This window comes from Moschus berezovskii, chromosome 11 (genome assembly GCF_049115385.1).
Source record: "Moschus berezovskii isolate FMDL1 chromosome 11, NW_MosBer_1.0, whole genome shotgun sequence".
In the NCBI taxonomy this organism is placed as follows: domain Eukaryota; kingdom Metazoa; phylum Chordata; class Mammalia; order Artiodactyla; family Moschidae; genus Moschus; species Moschus berezovskii.
In genome coordinates, this window is record NC_142470.1 from 43,548,146 (window position 1) to 43,562,309 (window position 14,164).

Below are 14,164 nucleotides of genomic sequence, written 5' to 3' on the forward strand. Positions count from 1 at the left end.
ATACATAACATAGATAAGCGAGAAGGATGTACTTTGTAGCACAAGGAACCATATTCAATATTTTTTGATAACCTGCAATGGAAAATAATTTGACAAAATATATATATGTCTGAATCACTTTGCTATACACCTGAAACTAACACAATATTGTAATTCAACTATACCTCAGTTATTTAAAAAAAAGAAAGAACTCCCCAAAGTGTAGAAAACGGTGGAACACTGCCTAGCTTAGTTTGCAGGACTAGCATAACCCTGCAACCTTGCCCATAAAAATAGGCAAGAAGAATTCAAGTAGAGAAAAACCGAAGTCAAACTCACTTATGAATGTAGATGTAAAGTTTTAAAGTAAAATGTTACCAAATCACATCAAATATCTGTAAAACAAATTTAATGAAAGACCAGTAAAAAGTAGATATCCTAGGCATGCAAAGATGGTTAATATTAAAAAAGCTTAACTTTGATTCATACATTAATGAAACAAAGATAAAAGACCATAATCATCTCAATAGACACAGAAGAACCATCTGGTTACATCCAGTATTTTTCGGTGACAATCCATAGCAATCTGGGCTTCCCCAGTGGCCCAGCAATAAAGAATCCACCTGCCAGTGCAGGGAGACACAGGTTCGATCCCTGGGTTGAAAAGAGAATTCCATGGACAGAGGAGTCTGGTGGGCTACAGTTCATAGGGTCACAAAGAGTTGGACACAACTGAGCACACACACTTTGCAATCTAGAATACAAGGAGACTTTGGGACTTTATAGCCACTCCAGTTATCTGAAACATTATACATGATAGAGAATTGTTAGAAGTTGTCCCATCAAAGTCAAGTTCAAGACAGCAAGAGCCATTCTGTTTTTCCACATCATGCTAGAAACCTTGGCAAAGATACAATAAACAAGAAGTTACAAATATTGGAAAGGAGATCAGACTGTCTTTTGTGGGTGATAGGATTTGCTTGGAAAAACCCAGAGAATCACTGGATAAAACATTTGAACTTTTATAAGGAGTTAAGCAAGGGGATCAGATCACGGGATCAGTAACTTTTTTATAAAATCAGTAGTAACTGTTTAGAAAATGGAAATGATTAATCTTATTTTGTTTTTACAGTTACCCTGAGGACAATTTTAGCTCCATTTTACAGATGTGAAAACTGGAGTTAGAGGTCACCTTGTCCAAAATCAGACAACTTAGAATTAGCAGAGAACTGATTCAAATTTAGTCTGCCTGGATTGAGACCATGATATTTAGCATCAAGACATTCCCTTGCATTTCTGTTGTTCAGTGCTTCATATTAGGTTACAGGCCTCTTAATCGGACATCTCTTTAATAGCAGGCATTGACACTGAGCTGGAGTCACACCCAGACCCAGAGGCAAGGTTTTCTGGCAGCACACAGGGAGGTAGCAGTGCTTGTGCTCACACTTTCAGGTTGCACGGGACCTCCCACAAGTAGGCGGCACCCCATGGCAGTGTCCGACCTTGTTCACAGTGGGTGACATCAAAGGCTGTCTCTGCTCTCTCTGACTCAGGAAGCCTGCACCGAAGCCAGCCCACTAAGCGGTCTGAGGTCCCCAAGCACCTCTGCTTTTGTTCTTCTTGAGCTCAAACCTACAGCACTTCAGAGATTTCCCCCACCCCACCAGGAAGGCGAGTTGAAAACGGCAGCCAGTATTTCCAGGTTGAAGGTGAAGCTCTCAGATTAGTAGGTGGGTGGGTGTCATGAGCTTGTGGGCACAAGTGGCAGGCATGTTCTAGAATCTTGCTTGTTGAGGTGCATATGTGCACAGTCCAGTGGCTGCTTTTTTCCACAAGCAGAGAACAGGGGCATTCATCCAGAGGTGCATGTGGTGAAAGGTTTTCCCTCTTGCCTCTTCTTGGAAATACCCTGATAGTACATTCCTTTTGCTGGTAGACACTTGCCTCTTGACAAGATTTATCTGATATCACAGATATGGAATAAGCCTCAGCTTCCGATGGAGCCTCTTCTGCATGCTTTAGCCCAGAACAGTCGGGCAAAGGAGGCAGTGAACTGATAGCCCGCCTCAGTCTTCTGGCCTCCCTGCTCCTCTGTAGAGATTTGTCATCAGACTAGGAGATGTCGAAAGGCCTTTCTCAGTCTCACATTCTCTGAATTGTCAGAAAATGGTCCAGGAAACTGCCCTTGACTCTGCAATGGGAAGAGGCTGGTCCAGGCTGAGGAGGAAGGCTGGGAGCATCAGAAGGGGGCGTCTGATTGGCTGAGGATGACTAGGAAGTACCAGGTGTGCCTCATTTCTCAGAATGACTTTCCATACATTGTTAACCTGGACACAGGTCACAGAAAACAGGGTGGATTGGGGTAAACAGATGACTAACACAGAGGTGACTGTGATGTGTGAACTGGGTTTCTGAGAACTAAATGCCAAGTGCATATTACAGGGTTTAATGCTGAGGTAGCTTCTAACCTAAGATATGACTGTCACGTGGGTATTGGATAAGAGTTTAACCCTTGGATTTGAATCAAACAGAAGGGCCCTTATCTACTCATTCAGAAAGTATTTACTGAGATATGTAGAAACCTTTGTATTCTGAGACACTACCCCTTACCACCTGGGTCTGTATATATCAGGGCACATCATCTTACTTGGAAGAGTTGTACTTGTGTTAATCTCACCAAGATGAACACAGGGCAGGTGGCTCTCCTGGGCTTGATAAGCCGCAGTGTGCTGCACTGAGCTCCCACTAGGCTTGGCGGACAGGGGCTGCATTTCAGTCCCTCTCTGCCAGTGGTTGCTTGCCATAGTTGGCAGGATCCCGAATTTCTTAAGGTGTCTGTGTTCCTGTGTATGACGTGGAGACGATATTTTACCTGCAGTGGTGTATTCATGTATAACCAATGCCTGGCACATGATAAAGCCTTCACATAGTATGAGACTGTGAAGGGTTGTATGCTTTGTTGTACTGTCAACTTTCAACCACTCATGTGTTAAAGAGGGCAGCAGTACCTCCAAAGACATAAGGAAAGAGGGTGGGTGAGAGTTAGAGGACGGACCTGAGTTTGAAAGGAAGTAAAAATTCTGTGTGTCTCGGTTTGGTCTCTTTCAATTTCTGGGATTTCCTGTCAGGGTTCTGAACCAATTGAGAAAAAAAGTAAAGACACCCTTTATTACTGATGATGTGAGTCCCAGCTTACATCTGCAGGAAGTGGACATCCCAGGACTAGACCCTTAGATCAGACAGGCCTGCCCTACCAGGCACGCATGCGCTGTGTCTCCATACCCTCCCCACAGTGGGTGGGCCCTCAACCTTCCAAGTAGACCACACAGTCCCAAGAAAGGTCGCCAGCACATGCTATTTGCCAGTTGGGTGGCTCCCAAGAGGCAGAGGAGAGAAGTAGCAGGCTCTGAACACCCTGTTCCACTCTACCTGCTGTGGAGAGGAGTGAAAGGGACAAGAGAGAGGCCAGGAATGTGGTGCAGGTGGAAGGCTGCCACAGAAAAGGAATCGGCAGTAACAAAAAAGAAAGTGCACCCAACGGATGAACCCAGTGCATTCGGGGTCAAATTACCAAAGGGAATTGGCTCCTCTCTATGGGACATCCTAGGGTGGATCAGGATTGAGGCTTGACTGGATCCAGAAGCTCAAGTGGTATCTGTGGGATCCTTCTTCCCTTGGTTTTTTGCTTCCCTCCATCCTCAGGTTCTTTCTTTCCCTGCACCTTCACCAGGATTCTAGGCTTACAGGACCCTTAGCTCTTAACTAGATAGAGACAAGCATCTTTTCTGAGCTGTCCATCAGAAATCTCTCTGGATTGCCTCAGGGAGAAGTGTGTGTCCATATATGAATTAGCCACTAGATTGTGGGATTGGAAACAGGCATCACCCCCGCATCACACAAACCAAACAATTAAAAATCCAGGAGGGCTGCGTTTCCAAAAGCATGCTGCACATGTCCACCAAGCTTTAAAAATTAATGTCAGTTGTGCTGCATAGTGGAAATATGGGTGTCTTTTCTTTTTTGGCCACACTGTACAGCATGTGGGATCTTAGTTCCCCAACCAGGGATCAAACCCACACCCCCTGCAGTAGAAGCACAATCTTAACCACTGAACCACCAGAGAAGTCCCTGAGTGTCTTTTCTTTTTCCTGAATACTTGTACTCCTATTTTCCTGAGCATTTATTACTTTATAAGTGAACGTAGTGGAGGGGCAGAGAATAACTCTTATAAGTATTTGTTTTAACCTTGCCTTGCCCTGGAAAGGATCGATGACACTAACAAAAAAGAGTAAACTAAAAGGATATAAATAAGCATATGGGGTAAGGGGGATATAAGAAAGAGAAGCAACAACTAAGGAGTTTCTCAATATTTACCAGAAATAGGACACCTTGATATCAAGGAAAATCTTTTCATTTGTGAAAAAAGGAGAAGGGTCCATTACTCTAAGGAAGTAGAAGGTGAAGTGGAGTAAGAATAGGATTCGCAGGGGCCCTGGTTTTCAAGGCAATTGCCCCAGCTGCATTTGACAAAGCCTTCTATGAGCATGTGGCTGCTGGACCCCAAGATTATGGAAAGTGACCATCACACCTGGGATCACCTGGGGATGTGAAGCACCTGAGGTGTTCTGGGAGACAATGGGGCCCGTGCTCTGCCCACAGCCACAGTCTATTCTGATATCTCATCACCTTCCTAAGATACCTTCATGGAGGCTCCAATCTGAACTCATCACCTCTACTGGGAAAACAACTCTGTTCTCACCCTCCAGAGACAGTGACCTTCATGCTTGCCTCCAAGCCAAAGATTACAAAATTTCTTCCTGGAAAGCCAGTACCCATGATACCCCTAAGGTATCCTTATCTCTGAGACTTTCCCAGGCTGGGCTTAACCCCACAAAGAAACATGGGTTTGATTTTTTGCTTGTTTGCATGTCCTCTGCTTGCCCAAGGACCTCAACCAGGGCCACAAACGAGTGACCATTCTTGATCAAACTGGAACGCACCCGCGAGTGGCCTGGTGTGGTGAGCCCTGCCCCAAAGCCGGTCGCTGCTCCCACAGTTGAGAAAACAAACCCAGCTTTCCAGGGGCTGGCGGCTGGGTTTCTCTGCCCGTTGTGTTTAGACAACCGGGCCCTTCAGGGGTCCTCCTGCCTCCCACGGCCAGGATAAACTCAAGATTTCGGGAAGGCCAGCGGGACGCCACAAGTGGGGGTAGACGGTGTGTTAGTTTTGGGGCGGACTTGGTTTTTGTTTTTGTTTTTGATTAACTCATGGTTACCTCCTTCTACACAGACAGCTACAGACAGTTCTTCTAATTCGTCTCAGAAGAGGGAGCAACCTACTCGCACAATCTCCTCCCCCACATCCTGTGAGCACCGGAAGGTTTATACCCTGGGTCACCTCCACGACCCATACCCCACGGACCACTATCACCTCGACCAGGTGAGCGGGGATCCTGTTCCTTGGAGGTCACAGGGGTGACCTTCCGACCTGAAACAGCCGCATGCCCGAGCCTAGGCCTCTTCTGTCCTCCTACTCTGTTCCCCTGCCCCACATTGGAGGTGGTACAGGCAACTCACCCGCACTCAAGAGTTTTCTGTGTGCCAGGCACCTTGCCCAACGCTTCATGTGATTTGTCTCCTTTAATCCTCACAAATTACCTATAAGCAGGTCTTCTGCATCCCCAGTTGATACTTGAGGAGGCTGAGGTTTAGGGAGAGGGTCCCTGGTGGAACAAGATTTAGATGGCAGACTCTGCTCACCCAGGATGCTACCCTGCCTCCTGCATTCCTCTGTCCAAAGGGTGTGAAAGCCCAGAACCACGATTGGTACCACAGAATACTGTATGTTTGGGCCGAAGGCCTGGCATCACGGGCGGCAGGCCCTGGCTTCCTCGGGGAGCTGTAGCTGGAATTCAGTAATACAACAAATATTTACCCAGCAGCTGTTTTTTGGAGCAAGTTTGCAAACTGGGGCGTGGACTGGTGCCCATGTGGGTGATGTGGCCACCAGTCTGCTTTGAAAAGAGAAAAAGCACGAGGCACTGAGGTTTTATAACATAAAGCTAGATTTATATGATTCTTTTTTCCAAAATTGTTTTATTGGGTATGTGCTTCCTAATATTTTGGCATGAAAATGTTCTTTTTAAAATCACAGTATGGTAGCAATAGATGGGAATTGACTTTTTGACTCTTTCTTTCTAAATAAATTAATAGCAAAGACTGTGTCAGCTCCCAAAATTTGTTTTGAAATACTGCAAGATTGTATTTTTTCCAAAGCTGGGGAAACTCTGACGTCAAGAATCTGGCAGGAATTAGGACAAAGCCTGTGAGACGTGGCCCTTGCCCTCAAGGAGCTCGCAGTCTGGTGGGAAGTGATGAGTCAATTTAATTTGTGTGTGCTAAATTCTAGGATATTATTATAACGACAGTATTGGCAACAGTTATCATGTGCATCCTGTGTGTCAGAGCCTGTTTCCACTGTATAGATTCTTCTCTTCGTTCTCACAATAGCCCTATGCAGTTTGATCATCAGGGAAGCGAAGTCCGAGGCTTAGCGACTTGCTAGTAAATTCTGTGGTCTGAATTCCAGTCAAAGCCATGCTTCTCACTCCTTAAAAAGCCTTCATGCTCAAAGGGCTTCTAAGGTGGGAAATGTCATTGTCTGCCACAACTGGGATGCCCCGTGCAAGGCAGGCTTACCTGGATCCCCACAATAACTGTATTCAGCACCTGCCACTCTAGACAAGGCACTGATGCAAACTGTGCCACAGAGATAACAATTTCATCCTAAGGGAGAATGCACGTTAGGTTTGAAGTCTAGACAGCGTAGCTCTGGGTCCAGCTATCCCAGGTTCTGATTCCACTCTGCTACTCACCACCTGTGAGATCCTGGCAGGATTCAAACACCGTTGGCCTCTGGAACTTGTACTCTTACCCCCTGTGTATTTGAGCATCTTCTCTCCCCAACCAGATTGCAAGGTACCTGTGAGCCTTCATAGTCGCTGGTATCCACTTTTGCTTATTTGAACATGATCCACAGTGAGACACACATTCTGTATCATGGACTAGTATGCACTTGTTAAGTACACATAGATAACAAATGTACTTACCTCTTAATGGTCAATGCACTCCAGAGTTCTGACGCTTCTCTGGGAAAAAATAAAAGTCTTGAGAGAGGATGGCCTACAAAAACAGGTGAAACTAATCTAAGCTGTTAGAAATCATGGTGCCAGTCACCATCACCTTAGTGGTGGGAGGTCACAGAAGGGAGATAAGGATATTCTAGGGACATCTCAGGTCTGCTTTTGATCTGGGCATGTTCAGCTTCTGGAATTTCAAACTTCATTCTCACAGTGTGTATACCTACCCACATCTATGGCAAAACGGCAATAGAAAAGGGGGAAGTGCCGGTCTGGACCCATTAACATGATTTCCTGACCCAGGAAGGGATTGAGACTCACAATTTGAAATACATCTTTGACCGGCAAGCTGTTAAGTACAGGATGGTTCCGTTTCTTCAAGAAATGCCCTTTGCCAAGGTGAAGGGTGCATTATTTGAAGATGGGTTTGTTTAGCTGCTGCGATAAATTAACGTCTCCTTTTTCCCGGGGCAGCCGATGCCAAGGCCCTACCGCCAGGTGAGCTTCCCGGACGACGACGAGGAGATCGTGCGCATCAACCCCCGGGAGAAGATCTGGATGACCGGCTACGAGGATTACCGGCACGCCCCGGTACGGGGCAAATACCTGGACCCCACGGAGGACGCGGACTCCTACGTGCGCTTCGCCAAGGGCGAGGTGCCCAAGCACGATTACAACTACCCCTACGTGGACTCGTCAGACTTTGGCCTCGGCGAGGACCCCAAAGGGCGTGGGGGCAGCGTGATCAAGACCCAGCCCTCCCGGGGCAAGTCCCGGAGGCGGAAAGAGGACGGGGAGCGCTCCCGGTGCGAGTACTGCCGGGACATGTTCAACCACGAGGAGAATCGGAGGGGCCACTGCCAGGACGCCCCCGACTCCGTGAGAACTTGCATCCGCCGGGTGAGCTGTATGTGGTGTGCAGACAGCATGCTCTATCACTGTATGTCGGACCCCGAGGGGGACTATACAGACCCGTGCTCGTGCGATACCAGCGACGAGAAGTTTTGCCTCCGGTGGATGGCTCTTATTGCCTTGTCTTTCTTGGCCCCCTGTATGTGCTGTTACCTGCCCCTGCGAGCCTGCTACCACTGCGGAGTGATGTGCAGGTGCTGCGGGGGGAAGCACAAAGCGGCCGTGTGACTCGGTTTCCCTCCCAACCCCCTCCCGTCCACAGCCCCAAAGGGACTCGTCTTCTCCATCCTCTCATCTCTCCCCCCGCTCCCGGGTACCCAAGGCACCTTTCCAGCCTGGGGAGCCTGCCTGGTGGACTCTGCACCCCCGCCGCCCACTCTGCGTCGGCCACACCCAGGCACGCGCGCACAGTGTTCTAAGGAGAGGACCCTCTGCCTAGACGCTCCTGTATTATTAACAATCTGTAATCAAGCTAACTATCTCATACAGGTGTTGATTTCATGTCCTTCCTGCCCACCTCGTCCAGTTTCAAGGCGCCTGCAGCAGGAACTGCTGATTTTTCTGGTGGGTTTTGTCGTTTTTGTTTTCAAAGAGCTCCAAAGGCCATCTTCCTCTTGATTCTAGCTTGCCTGTTGCTAACGAGCTTGCTTCTTCAGGTTCCTGTGGTAATGGATTGTCGGAATGGTGAAACCCTACCAGATGTATTTTTGAACCTGCAGTCAGTTACTCTGTATAGGAGGAGAGCTAGTTAACAAAATTCTACCACAAAACGAGATCGCTTTAACGTTTCTAAAGCCAAACTTCCCATGTAAGCTGCGGTTTCTGTCTAGAGCCCATCATCTTGTCTCTCTCGACCAACACCCCCAAAATCTGTCAGTTACTCACTGATGCAAAACATTCACTCCTAAAATGACTGAGAATTGAGCCTTAACTTCAGATTAACTTGTGAGAATCAGGAAAATCCTTTAAACTGCATTGTATCCTCTCAGACCAGGGCTAGAAAGGGGATTTCAGGTTTCTCTGAGCCTCCCCACTGACCCTAAAGTAGATCTTTTTAAAATTATGTCACCACCACTTGTAAAAATTTAGCAATACCAGAAGAAAACGCTAATGAAGTAAGAAATTTTGCTCATTGTTTTGCAAACCAAATAGTCTCTTTCAAACAAACCAGTGTTCTCCCGAACATGGTCCAGTTAAGAAACACTATGGTCGTGGTAAGTAAAACTTTAAAGGAGCTTTCTTTCCCCCCAGTGGCTATTTTCTATTAACTGGGGGAGATTTTAAATGTCATCTATTTGAAGAGTGGTGGGTTGCATTCTGTTCATGGGTTTGTCGTTTTGTTTTCATTTTGGACTCAATTTCACGTCACCAAATTCTTCGTTTATACTTAGGAAAAAACAAGGCCATATATAAAAAAAACCCGTCCAATGCCTAAGTGTCTTTCTTCTGCAATCCCAAACCCAGACTTGCAACTTTGAGTGCACGGATGGCTAGTTCAGCAGTCTGGGTCCACCGGTCGCCTTGCCACGTAGGAGGCTTCTAATTAGCTGGAAAAGAGTATTTTTCTAATATATTGCAAGGAATAGCCAAATCTTACTGCAGAAAGGGGAAAAAAAAAAAGTGAAGAGTGGTTACCTATACCTAGCATTGTACAATCAGAACACCATGGAGAGCAGGGGGACAGGCTTGTCTGCACCCGCTGTTCTTCCCGCCATGATCTTCCTGTGGTTGTTGCCAGCTGAGCACACAGCCTCATTCCTCTCTCTCCACTCCCTGCCCCCTCAACCGTCCCTTCTCTACTGCACACAGGACATCAGTCTCCAAGGAAAGGGAGTTTTTTCCCAGTCTGCCAATCATATTGGGAAAGTGCTGGCCACGCTTACCTTCATGGGAACGTTCTCAGCTTACCCGAGAGTGCTTTGCATTTCTTCCTCAGATTATCCATGGAAATACCCAGTGTGCTTATGAGTTTGTTTGGTAGGTGTTTTCGTTTCTTGGAGTGACTGGTTTGGGTCTTCCGGTCTGGGAAAGGAGCAGAGATCTATTAATCTGGTGGTGCAAGACAAGAACCACTTCCCAGCCTGGAGAACATCTAGAAAACCTTCAGCCAGCCTCCAGATGCTGTTGAGAGACCATCTTCTCCCCCACCTCAACTCCCATCCTGAGGCATCTCCTCAGGGTCTTTCTCAAGGTCTCCTCTCTACAAAGCACAACACTAATGTATGTTCTGTTAGACCTCAGTTCAAGTGTCCCTATTTATTTCAATAAGAACACACCTATTCCAGCCGCTTCTTGTTTGCCATGTCTGTCTAGCCATCATCTATTTCTATCTTCCTTCACCCCTTGTCCTTTTCCACCTCTTTGAAGAGTTAACGCTAGTGAATCTTAGGCCGCGTATCCTTTTTGGTTTGTGAAGAATGCAGCGGTTAAGGGCACAAGGACAGCCATGGGGACATTTTATGTAAATACGTCTCTCTAATTGCCACACTGCAGCCAAACAGTGTGTAGTATTTTCCCAGTCAGCTTTGCCATACTTAACGTCAATCATCTGAGAGAAATTATTCAGATTTTATTTTTGTATTTGTGGTAACAAAACATTAACCAAAAGATTTTCTGTTTGGAGGCTTCCCCTGACCCCCCTGACCCCAACTACGAAGCTGTTTGCTCACATTAACAAATTAAAGTGCCTGAAGCATAATTCATTCTTTACCTGTATACTAAAAACCCCGTTGTATTGATTTTTTTATAATAAGCCTTTTTACCTCTGTGTAAAAAAATATATATACAAGTGTATGATGTACATTTTAGTTCTTAACTTTTTTTTATGGTTTCTAATATGTATGACCAATGTAGCCGTTGCTTTAAAATGTACCATGTAAATATAAACACATCCTATCAGATCGCTGGCTTTGGGCTGTTTCTCTGACTGGAGACAGGGTGGCATTTGAGTCTCTGCAGACGTGGGAGCTCTCGCACTCAGGATGGGAAGGGGCTTCCTTTGCAGAAGGATGTGTGGACACCAGTCTGTCTCTGTGAGGCCCTTCCTGCCTCTGGTTATGTCATATTCCCAGGGGAGGCAGCAGCTCCTCGGGCTCGGATGCCTCAAGTGAAAAGAATGCTGTATGTCACCACCCGGGGAACACCCCCTCTTCCTCGCCTGGCTTCCCCCACGCACGCTCCTCAGAGGGAACAGCTGTACTTCCTCTGAGTTGTTTTCAACTGGTTCCTGCTGAACCTTTAGAGTATGTGTGTGTGTGTGTGTGTGAAGTTTGGAACACAGTTTCTCACAGAACTCAATTGTTGAAACTACAGGATCCTTAGTCTCCTCAGAGTGGTTCGATTTTAGTGATATTTGGCCCACTTTCAGTTCCAAATGGGCTCTTTGGATGCTCAAATGTTACATGCAGTGACAATACCTTGGAGAAAATGAAGTGTGGGGTCTTTTAAGGGTCACAGAAGAACATTTCAGCTTATTCTCTGGAAAGCCAAGTAGGGGCCTTAAAAAGAGATGTGTAGAGGGGCCCCTTCATCCTAGTCTCAACTCTTCCCGAAAGGGGTGACATTTCCAAACTGCTGGCAAAGATGAAAAGCAACAGGAGATGCTGGAAATTAGAAAGTGAGGGGAGAGAAAGAAGCCATGAAGATTGGTAATTAAGAGATCGTTAAAGAACTTCATGAGAGTTCCTACATAAACTAGGAGGCACACAAACCAGATTATAGGGGGTGAAGAGTCAACATGAAGGACACGTAAACATGGATGTCAAACGTAAAACATGTTTTCAAGAAGTTTGATGGTAAAGGAATAGTGGGAATGCTCTGAAGGGCAAGAAGAAAAATAATATCTGCTGAGACAATATGTATACATTTACTCATAACAATCTGAATAAATTGCTCTGATTTAAAAAGAACTTGGAAGACACATCCAGAGCTGCAGGGGGCCCAAGATCACCTGGCCCTCATGCGACCCCACAAGGCATGACCCTCCCGGCATCTCTGTTTGGAGCTGAGGAACGGAGGTTTAGAAAGGGTAAGTAACTGTGTCTTCCCTGGCGGTCCAGTGGTTAAGACTCTGTGCTCCCAAAGCAGGGGGCATGGGTTTGATCCCTGGCTGGGGAACTAAGATCCTACATGTCCCACAGTGCAGCCGAGAAATAAAATAGCTGCTTCCTTTAAAAAAAGAAAAGAAAAAGGGGTATGGAACTAAAGTAATCTGCAGTCATAAGAGGCAATGACCCAATCTGGTTGGATTGACTGACTGCAAAGCCGAGGTTCTTGCCAGGCCTCACTGATAGCTCTGCTCACCCCCTCCCCGTTTGTGGGTTTAAAAAGTGGGCACCAGGCAAGAGCCTTGCCTGCTGCTGCTGCTACTGCTAAGTCGCTGCAGTTGTGTCCGACTCTGTGCGACCCCATAGATGGCAGCCCACCAGGCTCCCCCGTCTCTGGGATTCTCCAGGCAAGAACACTGGAGTGGGTTGCCATTTCCGTCTCCAATGCATGAAAGTGAAAAGTGAAAGTGAAGTCCCCCAGTCATGTCCAACTCTTAGCGACCCCATGGACTGCAGCCTACGAGGCTCCCCCATCCATGGGATTTTCCAGGCAAGAGTACTGGAGTGGGGTGACATTGCCTTCTCCGAGAGCCTTGCCTACTCCTCCCTGTTTCCTGGGGCCCATCAGGCTGCTTACAGGATTAGTTTGGTGCCCTACGTGCTCAGCCAGGAGCTGGGCACACTTTATCCACCATCTCCTTCAACCCTCTGTGGAATAGAGTTTCTACTTCACAGTGAGGACATGAGGATAGAGAAACCACGTGTACCTGGTCACTGGACAGTCTCTGCCGTTACTAGCCATTAGCCTTTCAGCAAGTGATATCACCCTTCTGAGCCTTGGTCTCCGCAGGTGTAGCAAGTGAGATAATACACACCCAAAGCACGTCGTGAGACTCAGTGACCACAGTTCACCTGTCATTACAGCGCAGCATACAGGAGGTGCCCCTGTATGCTGGACATACAGGGTACTCCTTCCTTCCTCAGCTTCTCCTCTGTTCTGCAACTCTAGGAAACCCGAAGAACTGGAGAGCACGCCTTCCTTTGAAGCACAGGAGGCTGAAGCCATTATGGAATTTTGTGAGTATTTAGACCTACAGAATATGTGTGTTGAGATTTCCTTTTCTTAACCTCTCTGGAATACTAAACTAGGTTTCGATTCCTTGCTGGCCCTCCCAGACCCCTTCACAGCCCTCATGATGGCAGAAGAAGGGCACTGAGCTGGCTGATTCCTCAGGAGCCAGAGCACACAACTTGCCTTTCTGATCTGCCTCCTGAACCCCCGGCCCCTTCTGTGGCATTTGGGGTGTGAGTCAGTGGCCTCATCTTCTGGGCCTCTGTTTCTCCTACTGCTCTCCCATTGCTAGTTACCACTCACTCTTCATGGTGGGCACCCCCCAGAAAATCAGATCTTCCCAGGGGAGAGAGTGTTGTTGAATTCTGATGCCAGGGACTAGAGGTGGTTTGTTATTTGAGCACAGCTTTCAAGCAGGCTGTCACAGTGCATCCTTGTGAAAGAGTGGCCAGAGCTTATAAAAGTGAACAACTGCCTGCGGGCATTCTGACTGCAGGCCCATTGGGCTTTCTGATTTGTGGGGTTAGCTGGTTAGAAATATCACACTTTGTGCATGTGTGTTAGTCAGTCATGTCCCAACTCTTTGCAACCCCATGGACTGCAGCCCACCAGGTTTCTCTATCTGTGGAATTCTCCAGGCAAGAATACTGGAGTGGGTTGCCATTCCCTTCTCCAGGGCATCTCCCCAACTCAGGGTTCAAACCCAGATCTCCTGCATTGCAGGTGATCCTTGACTGTCTAAGCCACCTCTTCAGGCGCAAACCAGATGGGTGGAATGAACGGAGAGGACCCTGGTGACATCTTACACCACCAGGTACCAGGTGATCTTGCAAATCAGGGCCCTGCCATGTCCTCAGCTAAAGAAGCCACTAGTGTTAGCGGTTCCTTCCAGGCAAGCTGACCCCTTCAAGGCCAGTGTTGGAACCAGGGTGCAGGTGAGATTGGAGGGTGGAGAGTAGGGGACATGCTCTGTAAATTTATAAAGAGGAATCAAGCCAGTTGTGTGACAGTCACGCG

At 47.2% G+C, this 14,164-nt stretch overlaps 1 protein-coding gene across 3 annotated transcripts in view; it reads left to right on the forward strand.

The window, feature by feature from the left end:
* SPRED2 (sprouty related EVH1 domain containing 2) overlaps window positions 1-10,945 on the forward strand; it is a 128,652-nt gene extending 117,707 nt beyond the window's left edge. For all 3 annotated transcript variants that reach the window (XM_055401006.2, XM_055401004.2, XM_088841294.1), the window contains 2 exons: window positions 5,269-5,418; window positions 7,592-10,945. In XM_055401006.2, coding sequence (XP_055256981.1) covers window positions 5,269-5,418; window positions 7,592-8,257 — 816 coding nt within the window. In that variant the 3' untranslated portion in view covers window positions 8,258-10,945. The remainder of the gene's footprint in view (window positions 1-5,268; window positions 5,419-7,591) is intronic.
* The last annotated feature ends 3,219 nt before the right edge of the window (window positions 10,946-14,164 follow it).